General features: G+C 37.0%; 3 protein-coding genes across 4 annotated transcripts; 2 read left to right on the top strand and 1 right to left on the bottom strand.

Moving 5' to 3' along the window:
* Positions 1-2,923: 2,923 nt before the first annotated feature.
* On the bottom strand, positions 2,924-8,181 carry LOC114352759 (digestive organ expansion factor homolog). The gene is made up of 8 exons (XM_028304467.1): positions 7,683-8,181; positions 6,723-7,331; positions 6,372-6,614; positions 5,971-6,245; positions 5,700-5,855; positions 3,662-3,857; positions 3,331-3,507; positions 2,924-3,112 (listed from the first exon to the last, which is right to left on the bottom strand). Exons 1-8 carry the CDS (start codon positions 8,091-8,093, stop codon positions 2,948-2,950), a joined length of 2,232 nt encoding a protein of 743 aa, XP_028160268.1. The 5' UTR covers positions 8,094-8,181; the 3' UTR covers positions 2,924-2,947.
* Positions 8,182-11,128: 2,947 nt separating this feature from the next.
* LOC114352751 (zinc finger MYM-type protein 1-like) lies at positions 11,129-19,651 on the top strand. The gene is made up of 3 exons (XM_028304460.1): positions 11,129-12,294; positions 19,230-19,263; positions 19,455-19,651. Exons 1-3 carry the CDS (start codon positions 11,173-11,175, stop codon positions 19,649-19,651), a joined length of 1,353 nt encoding a protein of 450 aa, XP_028160261.1. The 5' UTR covers positions 11,129-11,172.
* Fntb (Farnesyl transferase beta subunit) lies at positions 13,063-16,490 on the top strand. Of its 2 annotated transcripts, none has more exons than XM_028304454.1 (5): positions 13,063-13,080; positions 13,422-13,572; positions 14,855-15,668; positions 16,027-16,135; positions 16,262-16,490. In XM_028304454.1, the coding sequence occupies exons 2-5, from the start codon at positions 13,486-13,488 to the stop codon at positions 16,467-16,469; spliced, it is 1,218 nt and encodes a 405-aa protein (XP_028160255.1). In that variant the 5' UTR covers positions 13,063-13,080; positions 13,422-13,485; the 3' UTR covers positions 16,470-16,490. The 2 variants fall into 2 exon arrangements, with proteins under 2 accessions (XP_028160255.1, XP_028160254.1); XM_028304453.1 differs by lacking the exon at positions 13,063-13,080 and adding an exon at positions 13,110-13,226.
* Positions 19,652-23,266: the final 3,615 nt, after the last annotated feature.

Below are 23,266 nucleotides of genomic sequence, written 5' to 3'. Positions count from 1 at the left end.
GGGTGGTGCTAGGGTGTATTTATGTTACGTAGAACGTGACGCGAGATATCACCTCTCTAGCATCGCCTCGCCTCGCTAGAGGACTTCACATTGACTTACTTGACTTATGGTCCTATGTCTCCTAGATAGGGCAGAGGGCGTCCACAACAGTCCTCCATCTCGTTCGGTCTTGAGCTTCTCGCTTGATCTCGCTCCAGGTTTTGCCGATCTTCTTCGCCTCGTCCGCTACAGTGCGCCGCCAAGTTTGCCTGGGTCGACCACGTTTGCGTTTTCCTTGGGGATTCCAATCCAGAGCCTGCTTAGGAATGTGATCGGGGTCCCTTCGGAGAGTGTGGCCAATCCAGTTCCACTTGCGGCGCTTGATCTGCTGGTCGATCGGAATTTCGTGGCAGACCAATAGCTGAACAGCGGTAGTGAATGGTAGGGTGGTGCTAGGGTATGTTTATGTTACGTAGAACGTGACGCGAGATATCACCTCTCTAGCATCGCCTCGCCTCGCTAGAGGACTTCACCTAACTACTCAGTAATGCGCTATGCCTTGGACAAGATCATTTTCGCCACCAACCTAGTTTAACTTAACGGCCTTAATGTACGTAAACTTATCCATGAAACACCTCCCAGCTCAGATCATAGTCATACTTAAAATTACTATTATAGGTACTTACTATTTATTAAAATTAATAAGATCAATGGGTTTGATAAAAAAAAATAGATTGAAGTAACTTAGGTAGGTACCTAGTTTTAGTTAAAGCATAAGTAACAACGATACCGAATCGTTGTAAAATCGTAAGTAACTTTACGCAGCTCAGGACCTAAAAGCTTATTTTTAACCACCTACGCTATGAGTAGGCAGATTCTAGTTAGATCTAGATAATATGTATGCTTTCTGTAAGTAAATATGAAACTTAGAAATTAACGCAACATATTATTTAAGTAAATAACATATTAATTGATAAGTATAGTACCTACCTATGTAATAAAAAATATACAATATTTTATTTATTTAATGGAGCGTAATCTTACTTCGGTATAATTTTATCTGTGGTATAATGAAGAAACTATAAATGCAGCTAGCGCACAAAGCTAACTGCTGTTACTGTATCGTCCTTGATAATAAAAAATGTGTGTCCACGAATTAATATGTCATTGTCATCACAGTAGAGTGAGTGCTTTTAAAAGCACTCACTCTACTGCTCGACATTAATGTCGAGCGCATAATCTCTGCATTTGAATGGTACTTTACGATCAAAATCAAAAAAAATCAAAATCAAAAATTTGTTTGGTACTTAAGTCCACCGGCTAGTTACGTAAATAGGTTATGCATTTTTTCTGTATCGCAGAAGAATAACTCAACTTCTATTCAAATAAGTATGAAGATAATGTATGTATAATGCTGTTTCCCTTAGAGAGGTTATACTAATCTTTTTTGCTGTTCTCAAACCATAAAATATTTCATGTTATTCACCGTGTAACGAATTAAACAAATGTGTTTTATTTATAGACTTAGTTAAGTTCAGTGTTAAGAGATAAATAATCTTAATAATAAAATTATTAAGCTTATTTCAGCTAATTCTGTTACTATTACGATTATGTAAATTGAATGGTGATTATGAAAGTGTGTAGAGTGTATAGTTATTAGTCGAGGCGGAGTTGCAGCCCTAGCCTTTTATCAACATACTTACGAGGGTGTAGAAGTATAAGGAATAACAAACTAGCGGTATTCTTATTGTTGTACTACAGACACAGATAATATTAAAATTGTTTTTCTACAACTTTTTGTTATGATTTCGTGCCATGATCAACGTGTAAAAAAATCACTAGAATAGTCCCGCTTTTGCTTAGCATGTCATCTGAGACATGGACTTACATTTACAAAACCTTAGACAGGTTCAAATCAATGAAAAATTTAGCGCAGTGCGTTAATAATGAGGACTATCATATGAATCATCACCATATGGTGCCACTCTAAGGTCCTGTCAGCTTAGTGGCGCCAACTAGTTAGCGCTGAAGAGATAGGAGGACTGACTGCATTTTGTGCACTCACCAGGATGGCGCCACTGTAAAGCCCGGCACTCGCGAGTTAGTGCCAATAATGATGTCAGCCCTAGATAAGTAGCAAAACGTGACAGTAGTAAATTCGAAATCCCTTTTGTTTGCCCTGGCTTTTTGTATGGATGATACGATTTCGAAAATACAACTGTCACGTTTTGTCACTTGTCTGAGGGGCTGGACCAATATTCGAATGCAGTATACCTATTTATACATTATCATCGGCTTATTGCAAGACCTCACCAACAACCTAAGTCAATGAATAAGAAATCAGCAAAATGATTTTTCAATCTGAATCCTGCATAGGTACACAATCTTAAACATAAATAGGAGTTATCTATCGACATTATTTATACGCCATTATGCAATATATGATGTAGTAAATCTTTACTGGTATTAGTGTTTTTTTTTTAGTGTTTTTTAACACAAAGCACTTCAACGAGCAGGGAGCGCAGTGTCAGTTTACGTCAAACGCATTCGACATCGACTGCGTAAAAAAGTGACTTTAGATGTATGACGGATTGTACAGCGCCCCTAGCGAAGACTTTTTAGAACTAAAATCTTAATATATTTTTTTGCGCGCTCGCTAGTGACGACGTTTGATGTCAACTCACACTAAGAGTAGGCGCACACCGTTGATTTTTAGTTGGCCGATAGTTGTGCCCGATTTTAACTTGTATGAAGAATCGGCCAAATCGAATCGGCGTAGTGTGCGCACTCCCATACATGCCCATACTGATCAACTGCCCGACTAAACTATCGGCCGACGAAAAATCAACGGTGTGCGCCTACTCTAAGCCCTCAGGGACTTGCAATAGGTCGACGATAAAAGCTCAGACGAAGAGTTGTTAAATGAAATAAAACTGTATGTACTTGGATTTAGAAGTATATTCGTGCGTCAGTCGCCGGTCATGTAGACGTGCAGCGCGCGGTCGGCGGCGAGCGCGGCGCCCAGGCGCGGCGCGCCCAGCAGCGCCGCCGCGCGCTCGCCGTCGTAGCGGCAGTACAGCGCCGTCACCGACATGTTGCACTCGCTGCCGCCGTACTTGTTCTGATTCGACTCCTGGGAACGAAACTCTTATTATGTACACGCCAGCACACACACGATATACCTGTCGACTGAACTGTCAGTGTATAAAACGCGACGAATAATCAGAATGAACAAAGACAATACTGATCCAGAAGTAACAGGGCAGGGCCAGGAGCTAAATTATTGTCAGTTACAAAACTGTTTTTACAAAAACACAAAAGTCAATATTTAAATAAATATTATTTATTTACCTGCATGAGATTGCACATCTCTGAATAAAAATGTGGATAAGTAGGGGGTTGATAAAATATTATGTGTCTTATTCCTTTCATCCGGAATCTTCTAAAGAAATGAACTCTCTCTGAATACAACAAAAAGTGTGCTTCCGTGTGGAAAAACATATCTCTTGCACGTGCTATTTTTGAATCCTGAAATTAATATGGAACAAAACATGCATTAAGTACTCAGAAGAAATATGCTCACTAATCTAGGTAATAAGAATGTTAAGTTAGTTTTTATTATTATTATAAAAAATTATAGTGTCTTGTACTTTTACTTATTTAATTTGAAATAATATTTTACCTTAGAATATTCACAAATTTGAACAAAACCGATATCTTCCTTCTTGAAATAGTTTCTGATTCGGACGTAATCAAAATAGCTTGGCACATAGATGAGTGTATGACTCATTAGAGTATCCCTATGCTTCGGCAGGATCTCTTTGACGAAGTACTCGAACCTCGCGTCGGCAGACGCCAAGGGATTATCGGCTTTAAATCTGTGAATAACGCATTAAACTTTAACTTAGCATAGTACGACGCAACTTCATTGCTATACTTATTGTACATGGAGAACCTATCCGAGTCTATAATTGAAAATAAAAATACAAAATTGACGGGCCACGCGGAAATCAAACTCGATCACTGAAGTGATTACCCACACTTGCAGGCAGGAGGAGACAGATGTTATTACTACACTTGCGAGCAAAAGTATGGAATCACTTACATGAAATTGTTTCCACGCGATCTTGTGTACTAACCAAATTGTTAGTAACAAAAAAGTAGCACCATTTTAAAGATTAAACTTTTAACTTTAAATTGATACCAAATTCATTTAAATCACACCAGTTTTTAAAAAGATATCCCGGCTGATGTGAAGAAGTAACGAAAAAGGCATGTATCAACTGATTGATACGTCGCGAGTTGCGGCCTATTTACCCCCCATAAAAGCAAGTGTTTTCTGATTTTTGCTTTCACACGTTGATCCATACACATCTCCGCTTCTTTTGACACTTTACCTGGGATTCTACACCTTCAGAAGCAGCACAAATCGTTGCACTATTGCAAGAAGGGCTCAGCCAGCGGGCTGTCGCACGTCAGATCCACATAAGCCAGTCCTGGGTTTCGAAAGTTTGAAGACGCTTTCGGGATACCGGTGGCTTTATCCCGAGACCAAGTTCTGAACATTGCCGGTGCATATCGCAGAGGGAAAACCGTTTTTTCATGTCAACTTCTCTACGAAATCGTCATTTGACTGGTATCGACGTCCAGCAAGAGCTCAGAAATGTTCGTAGGATAGCTGTTAGCAAGTGGACAGTTCGTCTAAGATATAAACAATAGAATTTGACTCCAAAAAGGCCTGCCACAGGCTTGAAACTGACGGCAGGTCACCGATAAGCACGCTTTCAATTTGCTCCTACACATCTCGATGGGAAGTCGAGCAAGCCACTCCCATAAGCCAATGTTTTAGCGAACCAGCACTGCACAAATCGCTCCCTAGGCCGTCTATAGACCCGACCTCTTCGACTGCTGCACTGCAAAAACAGTCTGCATTCATCGGAGAACAAAACTCGCCTCCATTACTCGCCTTCCGAGTGCGACCTAATTGAAAGCGTGCTTGTCGGTGACCTGCCGTCAGTTTCCAGCCTGTGGCAGGCCTTTTTGGAGTCAAATTTTATTGCTCATATCTTAGACGAACTATCCACTCGCAAACAGCTATCCTACGAACATTTCTGAGCTCTTGCTGGACGTCGATACCAGTCAAATGACGATTTCATAGAGAGGTTGACATGAAAAAACGGTCATCCCTCTGCGATGTGCACCGGCGCTGTTGAGAACTTGGTCTTGGGATAAAGTCTCCCAAAAGCGTCTTAAAACTTTCGAAACCCAGGACTGGCTTATGTGGAGCTGACGTGCGACAGCCCGGTGGCTGAGCCCTTCTTGCAACAGTGCAACGATTTGTGCTGCTTCTGTAGGTGTAGAATCCCAGGTAAAGTGTCAAAAGAAGCCGAGATGTGTATGGATCAACGTGTGAACGCAAAAATCCGAAAACACGTGCTTTTATAGGGGGTAAATAGGCCGCAACTCGCGACGTATCAAACAGTTGGTACATGTCTTTTTTCTTACTTCTTCTCATCAGCCGGGATATCTTTTTAAATACTGGTGTGATTTAAATGAATTTGGTATCAATTTAAAGTTAAAAGTTTAATCTTTAAAATGGTGCTACTTTTTTTGTTACTAACAAATTCGTTAGTACACAAGATTGCGTGGAAACAACTTCATGTAAGTGATTCCATACTTTTGCTCGCGAGTGTATATTGGTTATATTACACTATAATTACCTGTGAAATATCTGAGGTATTTGTAAAATTACTTGCTGAATAGACCCATTTTCAACAGGATTAGTAACAATCACTTTACCAGCATAATTTTGACATTTCCGATTTATTATAGACTTTATTTCTGGAAGTGAAACTGACGAGAAGACTAATGTTTGCCTGAAAAAAAATCAAAAGAAGCCATTGAAGGGAGACAACATATTCATTTGGCACTGTACAACAATAAAAAATACTTTGATTTTCCAAAGAGAATCCTGTTATTACTACTACTCACCTATAATATTTCGACCAACCATTCACAGACCACATTCGTACTCTAGAAAAGTCAGTTCCATGGGTTTTTTTGGGCTGTAAATGGAAGTGATCAAGGACATGTAACAAGTGATCCCAATTTTGCATCAGAAAAACATCAGTTTGGTCCATTATTAGCACTTCAATTGAAGCTAAAAAATCGAAGTCTCTTTCTTCTTCACCCTCCGCTCCAACAAGCATTCGCAAACCCAATGGCGAGGCTACTATAATATCGGAAGAATAAAAATCTGTATAAAGCTGAAACAAATAATGATGATTTGATGATTCATATTGTATGTATAACACCAGTCACAAATAGTCTAAATAGGCCATGTCTGGATAGGTGACTGGAGATAGTACTGAGATCACATTTAAACATTATACCTTGAGAGTTTTTTTTGTCAAAGCCATTCCAAGACGAAATGTGTCTTCTGTATTGCCACTGAAAAGTAATTCATAATCCTCAGGTTTAGGATTCTTTTTGGGCATAATTAGTTCACCACCAGTAAAGTCCTCTTCAAATCTATTTTTATTTACAACTTGCCCAGCTTCCTTAGGTACTAAAATATCTATTATAGTTTTAACCACCCTATAGGCTGCATCCTTGAAAGGTACCATTATCAAAACCTGAAAAAATCATAAGGATTAAAGTAGCAAAAGTAATCCAATTGAAAATCAATAAATGATGAGGATTAAGGAGTAAGACAATTTAATTGATTCAAACCAAAACTTTACCTTTGGTCTCACCAGTCCTTGATCACGATATTCTTCTGTGAGGTCTGACTTTTTTGATATTTTAGCATTATGATGTAAAATTTTTGTCCTAGTTTTTAACATATGATTTACCACATGAAGACAGTAAGTATACCTAATTTCATCAGCATTAATAAAATTTCTATGTGGATAATAAAGATCTTGGTAATTATTTATTACAGCAAGCAATTCTTTTTGTAAAGGTGTAAACACTTCATGAAGATCTAAATCATTTTTGACAAGATTTTTCTTGTTTGATGAAACTATATTACTGTGTATTTGTGTTTTAAGATGAAGTGTTTTATAATCCACATTGCAAATTGTTCGAGGAACTGTCCCACAAGCTGCAAAAGTTTTATTTTCTGCAATAGAAATTTTAGGCATTTTCTTCTGTGAGACTGTGATGACAGGTTTTGGGATAATAATATTTAGGTTTCCAAGTACGGGCCAAGTTTTCACAGTTTTGTCCACTGTTGGTGGAGTGGTAGACAAAGCAACAAGTAGCTCATCTCCGAGATCAAATTGTAAATGTTTTGTAAATGGATCATCTGGCACATCTGGTTCAGTTTCTATATCATCTTCAAGTATTACCTGAAATAAATTGAATGTCAAGATAAAAACAAAACCTATTACTGAGTAAATGAAACAATAAACATTCCTGGTATTTTAATCGGCATAGTTATTTTTAAGGCCAAACATTGGCCAAATTCTAACACATTTTAAAAAATTATTTCATTCAGAAGAGGGTTGTATAGTTTGGAAAGTTAAATGTATGTACAACAATGCAATGTAAGCAATGTAAAAAATGTTAAAGTTGATAATAAACTTTTTTTTATTTTTTAAATGTCTAGGTTATAAAATATACATATTATATATTATATGGGGAATATTATTATTTACATGGAGTAAAAAGGGGAAAATAAAAGTATGCCAAATATCTACCTCATTTTCATCTTCGTCTTCATCCATGTTTTCAACTGTGGTTTCTTTAGGCTGGCCCATGTTTTCTTCACTATTTACCGAATCATTGTCAGATAATTCGTGTTCATTATCACTGTCTTCTTCACTCTCCACTTTTTTGGTCACTGACTTAGTAAAACATGATATTAATTGGCCATATGTATCTTCTTCTTCACTTTCTGAATAGTTGACCGGCTCTTCTAGGAACTTCTTTTCCATAATTTTTTTCTTGGCAAGTTCTTCTTCTACTTTTTGTTTGTTTTTATACCGATTAAAGATAGCCTTTTTGTTTTGGATATCTTTTTCAGGAAATGCTCTCTTTTGCTTTTTCCTTGTAATATTTTTGTTTCCATTTTTATTTTTCCTACCAAAATTTTTCTTACCTTTCTTCATGTCAGTTCTAATTTCTATTTTAGACGTCTTTTAAACAAATACCATGCACCCACTAAAGGTTTCAAAACATAACCTCAAACAAAATGAAATGACAAGCAGCAGGTTATGTGTCAGTGTCACTCAGCTGTCAGAGGCACAGATATGGATCTGTGGTCAGAGCACAGATATGGATTAGAGTAGATACAGCAAGTTGCTCGTCAAAGCGTGCCATTCCGATATGTCCAAATGGACATACATGGTCGAGTGATTTCATGTAATCCGATTACAACAATCGGTTACGATAATTTTACGAGAACAGTAGTACGAACACGGTAGAAAGAAGAAATTATTTACGGATTGAGAATTGTAATTAACAGCAACGAGTAACAAATATGTAATTAATTAGAATAAAGTAGCAGTAGAAGAATTATAAAACAAGTTAGATCAGTGATCGCGGAAGACAGAGTGCACTGTACAACGTCGAAATATACAATTAATCAAGAAGTTAGGTCAGTGATCGCAGTATACACTATTACTAGTCTATGTATACGACGGCCGAGATTTTGCCGTTTAGAAATATCTTCAAAACTAGGTACCTGACTTAGCTTTATGAAAGAAAACGTATTGGCAAAACTACGCATTTTTACATTTATTAAAAATAAAAAGCTTGAGTAAAATAGTTTTTATTTTATGAAACTAGGTCATTTACTTGGATTTACAACTAGGNGTATTAAACTTTCAATGCATTGGTAAAAAAAAATTTAACCCAGTTTTAGAAAGAATGTTCAAAATCCAATTACTCGTAATAATTTTGGAAACATGTGTGGACAAACATACCTCAAAAATGTGTATATTGGTTTACATTTATATTCACTGGGCATGTCTCGCTGAGACTAGGTAGGTATACTGCCGGCATTAAAATCAGTGTTGCCGTTATAGTGCATTTCTCGCTAGATAGCGCAATTCTAAACTCTTCAGCGCTTTTTTTCTCAATACAATGCGCTAAAAAATATTTTTTGGAATCTAGTAGAAAATTGTAAAAATTATTGACGATCGTAAATTTAAGCCAATAAGTTAATTGCCAGAGCCGTAAAACGTTACATAAATTACGATCTGGGAATTCCCCGAAGGATTTAGTATTCCCCGACCACAATGTTATTGATGCGTTTATTATTTTGTCTCTTTTTTACATTAAAGTGTTATGTTATGACTGTCTCTGATTTTACTAACAGAGTTCAATTATAATGATACGTCATCAGTTGATCGAGAACGGACACTGTAAACCAAAAGGCCCCTTTTTAAGGGATAGTAACAATAGATCTTTCTTAGATAAATATTATTACACTGTTTCTAAATCTGGCGTAAAGTTAGAACGCACATGGCTGTCCTATTCTCTATTGCTTCAAAAAGCATATTGTGAACCATGTTGGTTATTTGCAAATAGGGCATCTAAAAATATACAAAATATTTGGATGGAAGGCTATGATGATTGGAAACATATTGTGGAAGCCATAGAAAGACATGAGACATCGAAAGAACATTTGCATTCTTGTTTTGTACATCGACAGTGGCAGTTACATGGAACACTAGATGAAGAGCAAGAGTCCATTATCAAGAGAGAAAAAAATTTTTGGCGCCAGGTACTCACTAGACTCTTTGATGTTACTCTGACACTTTCAACCTGTAATTTAGCTTTTCGTGGCCATAAAGAAACGGTATATGGCAACGATTCTGGTCCAAAAGGAAATTTTTTGAGTATTGTTGAGTTATTAGCCAAATACGATCCTATTTTACAAGAGTTGCTAAGCAAATCTAAGGGCCAGATTAAATACTTAAGTCCAAAGATACAAAATGAGCTCATTGCTGTTCTGGTTCAAAAAGTGGAAAATGCTCTGGTAAATGAAATAGTCACCGCACCGTTTTATTCCATTTTGTTTGATACTACTCAAGATATTTCCAAAACAGATCAATTGTGTGAACTTTACCGTTACTGTGTAATCGAGAAAGATGAAACTGGAACTCCAAAGGCGCTCGTAATTAAAGAGTCATTTTTAGGATTTCATGAGGTTAAGGATCAAACTGCCTTATCAATGTCCAAGCAGATAATAAAATCCATAAATGACAAAAGTATTTCTCTGAATAAGTGCCGTGGACAAGGGTACGATGGAGCTAATACCATGAAAGGTACTTATGGCGGAGTTCAAAAACTCATAAGAGATATAGAGCCAAATGCAGTGTATGTCCATTGTGCNCAACATTTATTATTACACATACTACTTAAGTAAAAAAAAGTTTTGTCTTTAATTTATTTGTTACCTTCTTAGTTGCATACACAACTAAAAAAAATATACCTATGTATTAAACTTTCAATGCATTGGTAAAAAAAAATTTAACCCAGTTTTAGAAAGAATGTTCAAAATCCAATTACTCGTAATAATTTTGGAAACATGTGTGGACAAACATACCTCAAAAATGTGTATATTGGTTTACATTTATATTCACTGGGCATGTCTCGCTGAGACTAGGTAGGTATACTGCCGGCATTAAAATCAGTGTTGCCGTTATAGTGCATTTCTCGCTAGATAGCGCAATTCTAAACTCTTCAGCGCTTTTTTTCTCAATACAATGCGCTAAAAAATATTTTTTGGAATCTAGTAGAAAATTGTAAAAATTATTGACGATCGTAAATTTAAGCCAATAAGTTAATTGCCAGAGCCGTAAAACGTTACATAAATTACGATCTGGGAATTCCCCGAAGGATTTAGTATTCCCCGACCACAATGTTATTGATGCGTTTATTATTTTGTCTCTTTTTTACATTAAAGTGTTATGTTATGACTGTCTCTGATTTTACTAACAGAGTTCAATTATAATGATACGTCATCAGTTGATCGAGAACGGACACTGTAAACCAAAAGGCCCCTTTTTAAGGGATAGTAACAATAGATCTTTCTTAGATAAATATTATTACACTGTTTCTAAATCTGGCGTAAAGTTAGAACGCACATGGCTGTCCTATTCTCTATTGCTTCAAAAAGCATATTGTGAACCATGTTGGTTATTTGCAAATAGGGCATCTAAAAATATACAAAATATTTGGATGGAAGGCTATGATGATTGGAAACATATTGTGGAAGCCATAGAAAGACATGAGACATCGAAAGAACATTTGCATTCTTGTTTTGTACATCGACAGTGGCAGTTACATGGAACACTAGATGAAGAGCAAGAGTCCATTATCAAGAGAGAAAAAAATTTTTGGCGCCAGGTACTCACTAGACTCTTTGATGTTACTCTGACACTTTCAACCTGTAATTTAGCTTTTCGTGGCCATAAAGAAACGGTATATGGCAACGATTCTGGTCCAAAAGGAAATTTTTTGAGTATTGTTGAGTTATTAGCCAAATACGATCCTATTTTACAAGAGTTGCTAAGCAAATCTAAGGGCCAGATTAAATACTTAAGTCCAAAGATACAAAATGAGCTCATTGCTGTTCTGGTTCAAAAAGTGGAAAATGCTCTGGTAAATGAAATAGTCACCGCACCGTTTTATTCCATTTTGTTTGATACTACTCAAGATATTTCCAAAACAGATCAATTGTGTGAACTTTACCGTTACTGTGTAATCGAGAAAGATGAAACTGGAACTCCAAAGGCGCTCGTAATTAAAGAGTCATTTTTAGGATTTCATGAGGTTAAGGATCAAACTGCCTTATCAATGTCCAAGCAGATAATAAAATCCATAAATGACAAAAGTATTTCTCTGAATAAGTGCCGTGGACAAGGGTACGATGGAGCTAATACCATGAAAGGTACTTATGGCGGAGTTCAAAAACTCATAAGAGATATAGAGCCAAATGCAGTGTATGTCCATTGTGCTGCTCATAATTTAAAATTGGTAGTAAATGATGCAGTAAAAGAGGTCATAGAAATACAAACATTATTCGAAACTGTGCAACAAATTTATAATTTTTTTGGCCATAGTGTTAGACGATGGAATATATTATCTAGTTTTATATCTGACAACAAAAAAGGAGAAACCGTTGTATCATCAAATTCAGTAACATTAAAAACAATGAATCCAACTAGATGGGCAGGACGCTTTGATGCCATGTTTGCTTTAAAGGTTCGATTTGTTGATGTTCAAAAAGCGCTAACAGAAACCATTTTATTAAATTCCAAATCAGATGAGAGAAATGAAGCTATCTTGCTAAAGAAGAAGGTATGGGATCATTGTAAACATTTTTCACATTTTTTACAGTAATTTCTTCCTAAAACGTTTTACCAGTAATTACACTTATCATTTTTAATGATACCTATGTCAAGAAATAAAGATTTTACATTGAGTTTCACTGAATTTAGCAATTTTATATTTTTTGTTTATTTAGAAAGAGCGAGTCTGCCCACAGAGAGCGAGATAGTGATACATAGTTTGTGCTTCAAGTAGGTATTCGGAGTGTGGCCTCCATTTTTATCTGTAGCTTCATGATCTATCCATAACTGTGGGTCAGAGGCTTTCGTTTGTTTTTTTTTTACTCCGCTAGGATTATTCTATGATAATATAATATTATTCTGCTTGCTACCAGTTGGCTGTGGTTCTCTTATTTATTTATAGGCCGCTCAACGAAAGTTGAGGTGAACACGTACTCACACTGTATTAATTGAAAATAATAGAATATACAGGGTGTTAGGTAAATGGGTATATGAGCCGACACTAGCCCATGTTAACATGTTCATATAAATGGTATGGTGAAGTCAGAAAATTGTTATCTTCATTTTAATTTAGAGACATTACAAATTAGCGCAATCGGGGCTCAGTGCAGGAGTGCAGCACAGACAGCGTATACCTCCTAAGACCAAGAATCTAAGGCGTATACAGCATACTCTCTAATCTGTGGTATACAGATACGAATCTTTGTTATTTTGATGTCCTCAACTCTCATTGAAGACTTGGCTGATATAGTTTAATGCCTTCTTTGCCTTTGTCGTAAATCGAACTAAAAAAAATGTTAGTGTCATTTTTTGTTTGAAGTTTGATTGACATTTCTTTCATTTATAACACCCACTGTGCTTGTAAAATTGTGAAGAAGAAATTTTAAAATTTTTAAATTAGATTAGTTTTGTGGCATTACTTGTAAAGTTAATGTATTTAAAGTAAGCTAATTTTGGCCGATTTGTTATTCGAAAATATTGACTATTTCGACCAATATGTTTAGTGTTAATTGATGTCTTGTACAACGTTTTGTTTACATACTTCTAACCTGTGAGATTATAATAACTGCTCACCTGTCTGACAAATAACTCTTGCTTGCTGCTATTAATAAAGTAAAGGTTACCGATTATTTATAGATAACACACGCTGCAAGATTTTACACCTCCTCTACCTTTACAATCTGAATAACTTCTTCTGATCATGGACAACGAAGTAAGATGTTATAATGACATAGCAAAAGAAAAATACGTTTCAGAAGGTGTAATTACGGATACTTCGTCAGATCAGGTATGTGAAATCTTGTTATTTTTTAAATTGTTGAATTGTATTCTGTGATTGTGCCTTTAGTTAAATAAATAGTAGTTTTCTGATAAAATTAAATACCTATCTTCGTAAATGGCTAGTTCAAACTGTTATTTTTACAAAAGTTTAAATTTACTGAAATCTTTACTTAAAATTTACAAAACAGTGTATTTATTTGTTATTCTTTAACAAGGCATGGAATTCATTTTCATTCATTTGTTTTTAACCTTTAACTATGGACGTCGGGTCTCAGAGGCCCACCCCCCATTCCGATTTCTCGGTTTAAACACCTTCCCGCCACGTGCTGCTCTCGACCATCTCAGTAGCTTCAGTTTTAACTGTGTTTAGACCGATGAGGCATAAAATCGCGTCTTCCGGCACATATTACGTGAGTAATAACCATCCAAAATTTTGTCCGGGCCTGGGAGACCCGATGACTATAATTTCCATACAAACATACTTGTATGGATGTGACTTGTCAACTATTTTTTTTAATATTATATTATTATAGGTAATCTTAAGTAAATTGCTCTAGTTTAAGAATACTTCATGGCAGAAAGTATCTGAGTACATCAGCTATATTATTAGCCCAACTATTTAAAGAACATTTCAGGAGTAAGGTATTACTTGTAGACAATTCTTCTTTTGAGTTTGGATGTCTTAGAATTCACCATTGCTGCAGATTCCGATTCTGAATGGTATACATTTTGTCTATCAAAGCTCTCAAAGAAAGATAACACATGCCTGTAGAGATAGTTTGTTTTTAGTGTTCTAGGCCACTGTGTATAATTTTAGTAACTTTAACCCTTGTCAAAATTTTTAATTTATGTCCTTCAGAAATTTTGTTCATGTTTTTATGTTACATGGTTATTAATTAGCTAGGAAAAAAATATTACTTTCATTTATTAATAATCGACTGTAATCAAGGAGCCTACATGTGATGGCAAGTCAATTAACACTGAAAACTGTCTAAGTTTTTTAAATTTGCAAAAAAATAATTCAATGATGGTTAAAATTTGATTACATTTACCACTGAATCCTTTATTAATAGTTATTAGATATATATCAACTCTTTAATAAATTCAAATTAATTCAGATATAAAAATAAGAAGTATTTTAGAATTTTTAGATAGGGGTCTGTGAGACCCGACGTCCATGGGAGTGTGATTATTTTTTCACGTCCATAGTTAAAGGTTAAAATTTCATTAATACCAATCACTATCACTTATTTTAACATTAATAAAACATAGGTATTTGTTGTTTTAAGATTGATGTGGAAGCTGTCATCTTGAACCTATACAAACAGTTTGAGAAAAATGCTGCCATTGATCCAGATTTGCCATTACTCAATAGGAAAGCTCACATAACTGTGCTTAAGACGTGGTTAAAAGGTCTGCCTAAGAGTTATGAATGCTTAGATGCCAGCAGAACATGGCTAGTTTACTGGATCCTGCATTCACTATGGCTGCTTAATGACATGCCTGATGCTGAAACTCTTTCACACACTGTTCAATTCTTGTCACATTGTCAACATGAAGAAGGTGGTTATGGAGGTGGACCAAAACAATTCCCTCATCTTGGCACTACCTATGCTGCAGTAAATGCGCTTAGTATTATTGGCACAGATGAAGCATACGATTCCATAGACAGAAGTTCTCTTCAGAAGTTTTTGTGGACAGTAAGAGAAGTTGATGGCTCCTTTGCCCTTCATAAAGGTGGTGAACAGGATATAAGAGGTGCATATTGCGCTATAAGCATTGCTAAAATAACAAATACTTACACAGAAGCCTTGTTTGATAAAACAGCTGAATGGATTGTTAGTTGCCAAACATATGAAGGTGGTTTTGCTGGCTGTCCTGGCATGGAAGCTCATGGTGGATATGCATTTTGTGGCTTGGCATCTCTAGCCCTCTTAAATAGAACAGCTCTGTGTGACATTGATGCCCTGTTAAGATGGTGTGTGAATCGCCAAATGCGTGTAGAAGGTGGATTTCAAGGACGAACTAATAAATTGGTAGACGGATGTTATTCATTTTGGCAAGGAGCTGCTTTTCCAATTATAAGTGCAATACTATCACAAGGTTAGTTTCAAAAATAATATATGATTAGGCTTCCTAATAAACTGACAAAATACATAGGTATGCACTTACTATTCACACACTTTATTAACTTATTTAAGCCATTAAAAGGCGTAACAAGTCCAAATTTTTCAATGTTTTTGGATCTTGGTAGTGGGAACTATATTCCCACTGCCGTATAAAGGGTTAACAAAGAAATAATAACTTTGCTTCTAAAAAGTTACATTAAGAGCTCTAGAGCTATATTACTTCAAGAGTTCATAATGTACTTTTTTTAATGTAAAATGCAATTACAAGTTTAGTGTTCTGAATGCTCTGTAACTGTTTTGCCTTGTCCCTTAGCCATGTTATTTTTTTACAGGGAATAAAGAACTAATCGAAACAGTATTTTTCAACCAGAGTGCTCTCCAAGAGTACATCACTGTGTGCTGTCAAGCTCGCGATGGCGGCCTTATTGATAAACCTGGAAAGTAAGTAAAAAATATGTTTAACTTCCTACAGTCAGCAACAGTCTAAAATGTTTGTTTGTTTTGTTAAATTCTAAAATACAATATGTTTAAGTGAATTACCAGCAATTAATTTCAATTCTTTTTCAGATTTCGTGACATATATCATACCTGTTACACTTTGAGCGGCTTATCGGTGGCGCAACACGGCACCGGTGTCGGCGACGCCTTCGTAGTTGGTTCACCGAGTAACGAGCTAAACCGGGTCCACCCTCTGCATAATGTTGCACCACATCTTGTTTATAACGCTGTTCACTATTTTATCAGACACCCGCCTCCGGTAAAGGATAAGAATTAATGAAAATGACATACATTTTTACTTTTTACATACAGCTCGATCGAGCTAACTGCCTCGCTGGAATGCGACTCCCTCCCACTTCCGCACACCTCCCCGAGTTGGCCCCGTCCGTACCGTCGATGGCCGCCAGGTACGCAATTAATTCGACAGGTTGTACCTATTCAGTGTACATGCAAATTCGTCTTAAAATAGGATTTAAAAGGATCGTGAGTAAAAAGTAACCAAAACCGTTAGGCGTTTATCAGCGCAGCGGCAGCGGCACCTGTACGGCTAGCACGAAAAACTTTCGAGTTCGAATCGTTTGCATATTCGGTAAAATTCGATACTCAACCTTCGAATCAAACGATAACGAGACAATTTTAATTCTCAAAATAAGTTTCGTGCAACCATTTCTCATACTAAGTTCACTTTAGGACACGTTCACAAGGGCTCTGTTGTAGTTTTTGTACTAAATCTTTTGATGGCGATTCGAATACCTAAACGATTCGAACTCGAAAATTTTTCGTGCTAGCCGTAACGTACTGCTGCCACAATGACATAGTGTACCTATAACGCGCAGGTAGGCGCGCCGAGGCATAGATCTGGCGTCTAAAATTACCTACCATTCTAGTTCTATTTTCTCGTAGATATAAAAATATGTATTTATAATTTGTTATACTGGTTTATTGAATGTTCGTTTGTTTGTTCGTTCGTTCGTTTCAGCCGAAAGACGTCCACTGCTGGACAAAGGCCTTATTGAATGTAGAAAAGCGAAATGCAACTCACTGATTAATCACGAAATCTCAGAAACTATAACACCTACAAACTTGAAATTGGGCAAGTAGGTTTCTAGATTGTAGAAATCTGCTAAAAACGGATTTTACGAAACTCCACTCCTAAGGGGTTATAACGAGGTCCAAGCGTACGAAGTCGCTAATCTCAATCTGTTTTTGTTGTTCCAACTATCACATCAAAACCAGAGCTTATACTATGGCGACGAGATAGGTATCTACAGGGTGTTAGTTAAATGGTATATTAAGCCGACACAAACATGAAAAACTTCAACACACTATGGACCTATTTATTTATATTCTTAATGTTAACATAGGCTAATGTCGGCTATACCATTTACCTAACAGCCTCTATTAAAGCTTAATATTAAAGCTTAAAGGTTTGTTTACTTGAACGCGCTAATCACAAGAACTACTGGGCCGAATTGAAAAAATATTTTTGTATTGCATAGCCCATTCTATCGAGGAAGGCTTCAGGCTATACAGGGTGGAATTTTGTAATGCCACCTGGAGGGAAAGTACTTTTAATATTGTAGATAGAATTTTTTCCTCAAAGAAAAATTTTCCTTTATTTTTGAAAAGAAATAGAACTGCATTCAAAGATTTCCTAAAATTTTATTGCCACACCCGGGAATCGAACCAACTAAAATATGACAAAAATTACACCCTGTATTTGTATTGCATCGATCGTTAGGGTTAAGTATAATGATGAAATCTCTCTAACAAACTTGATAAATTAAATGAAAGGAAAACTATGAAATCTTAAATTATCTTAATTATTATTTACAGAAAATTGTATGGTATGGTAGTGAGTTTTCGAAATTTTTTCGAAAATGTATGAATGCAGTTCTCTTTCTTTTCAAAATTAAAGGAATGTTTTCTTTCAGTATAATTTTCTGTCTACAGTATTAAGAGTACTTTCCCTCCAGGTGGCATTACAAAATTCCACCCTGTATAACATTATTATCCTAGGGGCGCAGCAGTAGAGAAATAAATGTTACAAAATTGGGAATTATTGATAATTCTAGAGCTCGTATGCCGAGATGAGCACTAATGAAGTAGATATTATTAATAATCTGTGCAACGCGACCAAACGGGCACCCAGTGTGACACGCGCGCCATCTCCTTTGGAACCGCACAAACGACGATGGTCTGTGGTCCGTGTGGTCAGTGGCCATTATTAATAATCGTAGCTGAAATTTATTATTTACCTATAATAGATTTGTATCGAGTGGCTGCCACATGTGTCGCGAAAGAGTCGCTAGTGGACGCCTCTCGCTACACGTGTATAATACAAAACGTGTTTTTTTTCTAATGATCAATCATGTAAGATCGATATGGCTGTGGTCAGTGGGCGCGAAGCCCTGGTTCCGTACCTTTTATCACACTTCACGTTTATGGCCGAAGTCCTCAAATACTTAACTATCAGCAATTATATTTCCATTGTTTAATTAACCTAATAACTCTTGCTTACATACACTAATAGTAAATTTGTAAATATTATTCTAATATGTAAGTACTTAGCTAATAAAGGAGTTCATGTTCAAGTTTTCTTTAATAGTCTAGAACTTTCCACTGACAGTTTTATGTAGGAACCTACTGAATAATGTGTTTAAGTAAATTCTACAATAATCTGTAATTCATATTTATTTACCTACAAATAAATATTTGTCCTATCGCACAAATGAGTTTCACTGGTTTCACATTCGATCTCGCACGTGATAGTTTACTAATGCGCTTTCGCTCAATAGTCCACTCAAAAAAGTAGTTGTAGAGTGCGTGAGCTGGTACGACCAGTGGCGTAACTATAGGGTGGCAAGTCGGCAAAATGCCACGGGCCCCCAGCCCGAAGGGGCCCCCGGTCAGAGGAAATCTCAATTCCCAACATTTATTATTACACATACTACTTAAGTAAAAAAAAGTTTTGTCTTTAATTTTATTAAATTCCAAATCAGATGAGAGAAATGAAGCTATCTTGCTAAAGAAGAAGGTAGAGAACTACAATTTTATTATGTTGCTGGTTTTCTATTGCAAAGTCTTACAAACCATAGACGCGGCTTCTAAAGCACTTCAATCTAAAGCCATCGATCTTTCAAATGCTTCAAAGCGTTTGCAAGTCTGTATAGAAGAACTTGAAAAGTATCGACATGAATTTGAAGATTTAAAAACGGAAGCAAATAGTATTGCAGTTAAATGGTCTACAGGGTGGAAACGNTCCATTGCAAAGTCTTACAAACCATAGACGCGGCTTCTAAAGCACTTCAATCTAAAGTCATCGATCTTTCAAATGCTTCAAAGCGTTTGCAAGTCTGTCTAGAAGAACTTGAAAAGTATCGACATGAATTTGAAGATTTAAAAACGGAAGCAAATAGTATTGCAGTTAAATGGTCTATAAACCCTGAATTTCCTTAAACTCGTCAGAGAAAAGTGAAACGTCATTTTGATGAAATTTGTGAGGATGAACGTCTCCAAGATCCTGAAAGCTTGTTTAAAGTGAACGTATTCTATCGTGTATTAGACATCATCATTAATCAACTTAAATCGCGTTTCCTTGGAATGAATGAAATTGTTTCCAATTTTAGTGTCTTGCAGCCTGCCACTTTGCAAAACTTGAATGATACTGATTTATTGGAAAAGGCTTTAGCATTTGTCCATTTATATAAAAATGATATATCCCATCAAAAACAATACTTGTCAAAAAAACCAAGTCTCGCAACTCAGTTGTTCTACGGTAAAAAGTTGTGAGATCCATGTAATACCAAGTCCAGGCCAGGAAATCTTTAACGTTTTACATAAATATATTGACTTGGTCATCGCATGAAAACACGTGTAAATAAAATTATTTAGTGCGATGGCCAAGTCAATAATTTATGTAAAACGTTAAAGATTTCCTGGCCTGGACTTGGTATTACATGGATCTCACAACTTTTTACCGTAGAACAACTGAGTTGCGAGACTTGGTTTTTTTGACAAGTATTGTTTTTGATGGGATATACATTACATTAATGTAGTAAAGATATACCAAAATAGCTTGTTAGCTTATTATTATGTTAGTTTTGAAAGCAACCTGTAATATAAAACCCTTTTTAACATGTACCAGCCAAAACAAACACGCTGAAGTTAGTGCATTGTCTTCACTAAAGGTCTTAGACATTTTTCGTGTTCATTGACACGAAATTATCGGAATCTTCCTCAGAAGCGCTTGGTCTGCGGCTACGAGCTTCGGCGCATTTAGTGTAAAAAGAAACACTTAAAACTTATTGGTGGAACAGTTTTAAAAGCTATTTTCCTTAACCAGCTTACAACTTACACGTGAACTCCGTTTATAATCAAATCTGAAGCCTTTATATTTATATTGTGCTTATAAAATACCTTATCGTAAGCATGCGCAATGGATATAATAAATTGTAGGTGCATATTGTTAGTGTTATAACTGTGCTTAACCTAAAGTAAGTAGTTAATTACAGTTAGAGCAATAAATGTAGGTAAAAGCCAAAACAGGAACACATAATAGATATTGTTAATCATAAAATGCTTATAAGTGTCATAATATTAAAACTCACCTTCGTGGATGTAAAAGCGATCCAATAAACCACCAGAATCTGAATAACACTCCAGTGAATAAAGCACGAGATGTAGCACTTCGTCTCTACCTTCCAGAACAAGTTTCGAGTTAGTTCATGAACACCCTCGTGGCACAGCAAGTCCTGAGAGTCCCGGTGACCAGTCAGGTCGAGTGCAGTAGCTGGGTGCCGGCGGCGCGCGGGTCGCGGTCCGATCCGGCCGCACTACACGCCTCGCAACGGTAAACTGGCGGGCCGCGACAACACCTCTCCCTCGCTTGTATGAGTGCCTTCAACCTCCCTCCAAACAAATAGTACCGTACACTGTGCCTGTGTCTTGGTAACATTTATTATACTTTTATTAGTGTTGCCTCCGCTGCGCCTGTGTGCGGCACCAGCACAGCCAAAGATGCGAGTGTGGGAGTGCTGTGGGTAAAGTACCTATGCGTGCTTTGATCTTACGATTCGGTATGCACGGCCGCGCGGCCGCACGTAGCACCGCCGCTATATTTTACTTCTGTAATATCTAGTCAATAATTTTAGTTTGGTGTTTGTGCAATAGCACACGTCGTTTCGAGCGACTACAACTAGGCCAGGAACCGGTATCGAGTACAACCGAAATTGCGTCTTCATGATTTTGCTTGTATTCAGATGTAGCCTAATTTAAATGCAAGGGTGTCTGATGATCTTAACAATGATAGTAGTGATGAGTCTTGCCGTAGACAAGGTAGACTCTTGCGAGACTTTATTAATTGGTTCCCGTTGAACCCTCGTGCGGGGGTCTTTAGTGCTGGACTGAATGAGCCTTAATGACGCGCGCGACGTCAGCTTTGAATCATCATCATCATCATAATTTCAGCCATAGGACGTCCACTGCTCACTGCTGAACATAGGCCTCCCCCAATGCTTTCCATGTTGATCGATTGGTAGCGGCCTGCGTCCAGCGCTTCCCCTTTATGATGTCGTAGCATATGCAACTTTGAATACTTAACATTAAATAATCTCCCAATGCAATCAGAAAAATACAATATCTCTAAAGGGACCCGATTAGTATCCAAACCTAGGACTTGTTTATACAGATGCGGATAAACGTATTTTTATCAGACAGTATAGTTAGAACCGCTTCAAAGTGATCTTCACAACTTTGTGGCCTACCTGGAAATCGAACCCATAATCTCTGGGTCAAAAGTCCCAACTTTCAAACCATAGGCACTAAAATTTGCATGAAACATTATCAGATGTCGATAGAAGGACTTAATTGAAAGTTCTAAAGTCAGATTGACCCCTTCGGTCTTACGGCTATAGCATTAGTACTTAGAGTCAGGGGTGAAAACCTTCATTCCTTCAACAAGACAAAGGTGTTTCCCTGACTGCTTATGGTTACTTCGTGTCTTACTTATTTCCCATATTAGAAATATACCGAATACAAAAGATTATAATTATTGAAGCAACATGTAAGTAAGTTCCTACTCCTAGTTCTGTTTAAGGATATTCTCACCAAGCATTTACAATTTAAGTTACGTTACTGAAGATAGTATCAACGCATTTCCACACGCACATGCAGTTCGAGAGGTTTCTATATTACATAGACAGAGGACCTACTAGAAATACGAGTAGGTACCAATATTTATCAACACTTGAGAAAATCTTTTTCTTAAATATTTGGAGTGAGATTTAAAACTGAGCAATTGCTTGTAAGATTGCTAAGGCCATTGGGTCTGTAGACGTTACTGTTGTCATTTTTGTTAAAGTTAATAAAGTTAAAGCTAACTATATAGTTTTTGCCCGCGGCTTCACCCGCGTGAAATTTAGTTTGTCACATATCGTCATAAAATCAATAGTGTTATTCTGGGTTATGAACAATGATACTGTAAAGTTTCATCAAAATCCATTTAGTAGTTTTTGCGTGAAAGAGTAACAAACATCCAGACATCCACACATCCACACATCTACACATCCAAACTTTCGCATTTATAATATTAAAGTAGGATAAGCCTAATCTAATAGGTAGGTAGTAGATAGGTAGGTACATAATGTGTTTAGGAATGGACTTCCGATACCTTTTTTTTTTTCGGGAAAAAAATGCGTTGAATCGCATACCTACCCTGCGGGGACAGGGTAGGTTATGTGGGGCTCACCAAGTCAGAAAGACGAGGCATACCCACTAAAAAGACCCCGGTGCTCCGTCACTCGCCATAAGTGGGAGGAAACTGTGGGTTTCCGGACAAAGCCTTCTCTACCACAGCCCTTCCCGGCGATTGCCCGCCTACACGGCGGGCCCTACAAGCCCCCCAGGACGGGGGGCGACAGGAACTGCTGGAAGCACACAGCTGTTCCCGTCCGACGGTGGTGGTGGCCTGTGCAATGCAGGCGGGGGCGCCCCCACGCCCCCGGCCCGCTGGCCATCACCGAGGAGAGGAAACTGAAGGCGATCATATTGTCGCCTCCTCTGACCCCTCCGCCG

This window comes from Ostrinia furnacalis, unplaced genomic scaffold (genome assembly GCF_004193835.3).
Source record: "Ostrinia furnacalis isolate ACB-3 unplaced genomic scaffold, ASM419383v2 OfSCF1435, whole genome shotgun sequence".
In the NCBI taxonomy this organism is placed as follows: Eukaryota; Metazoa; Arthropoda; class Insecta; order Lepidoptera; family Crambidae; genus Ostrinia; species Ostrinia furnacalis.
Note: the sequence above shows the minus strand (reverse complement) of the source record. Positions and strands in the feature narration are given on the sequence as shown.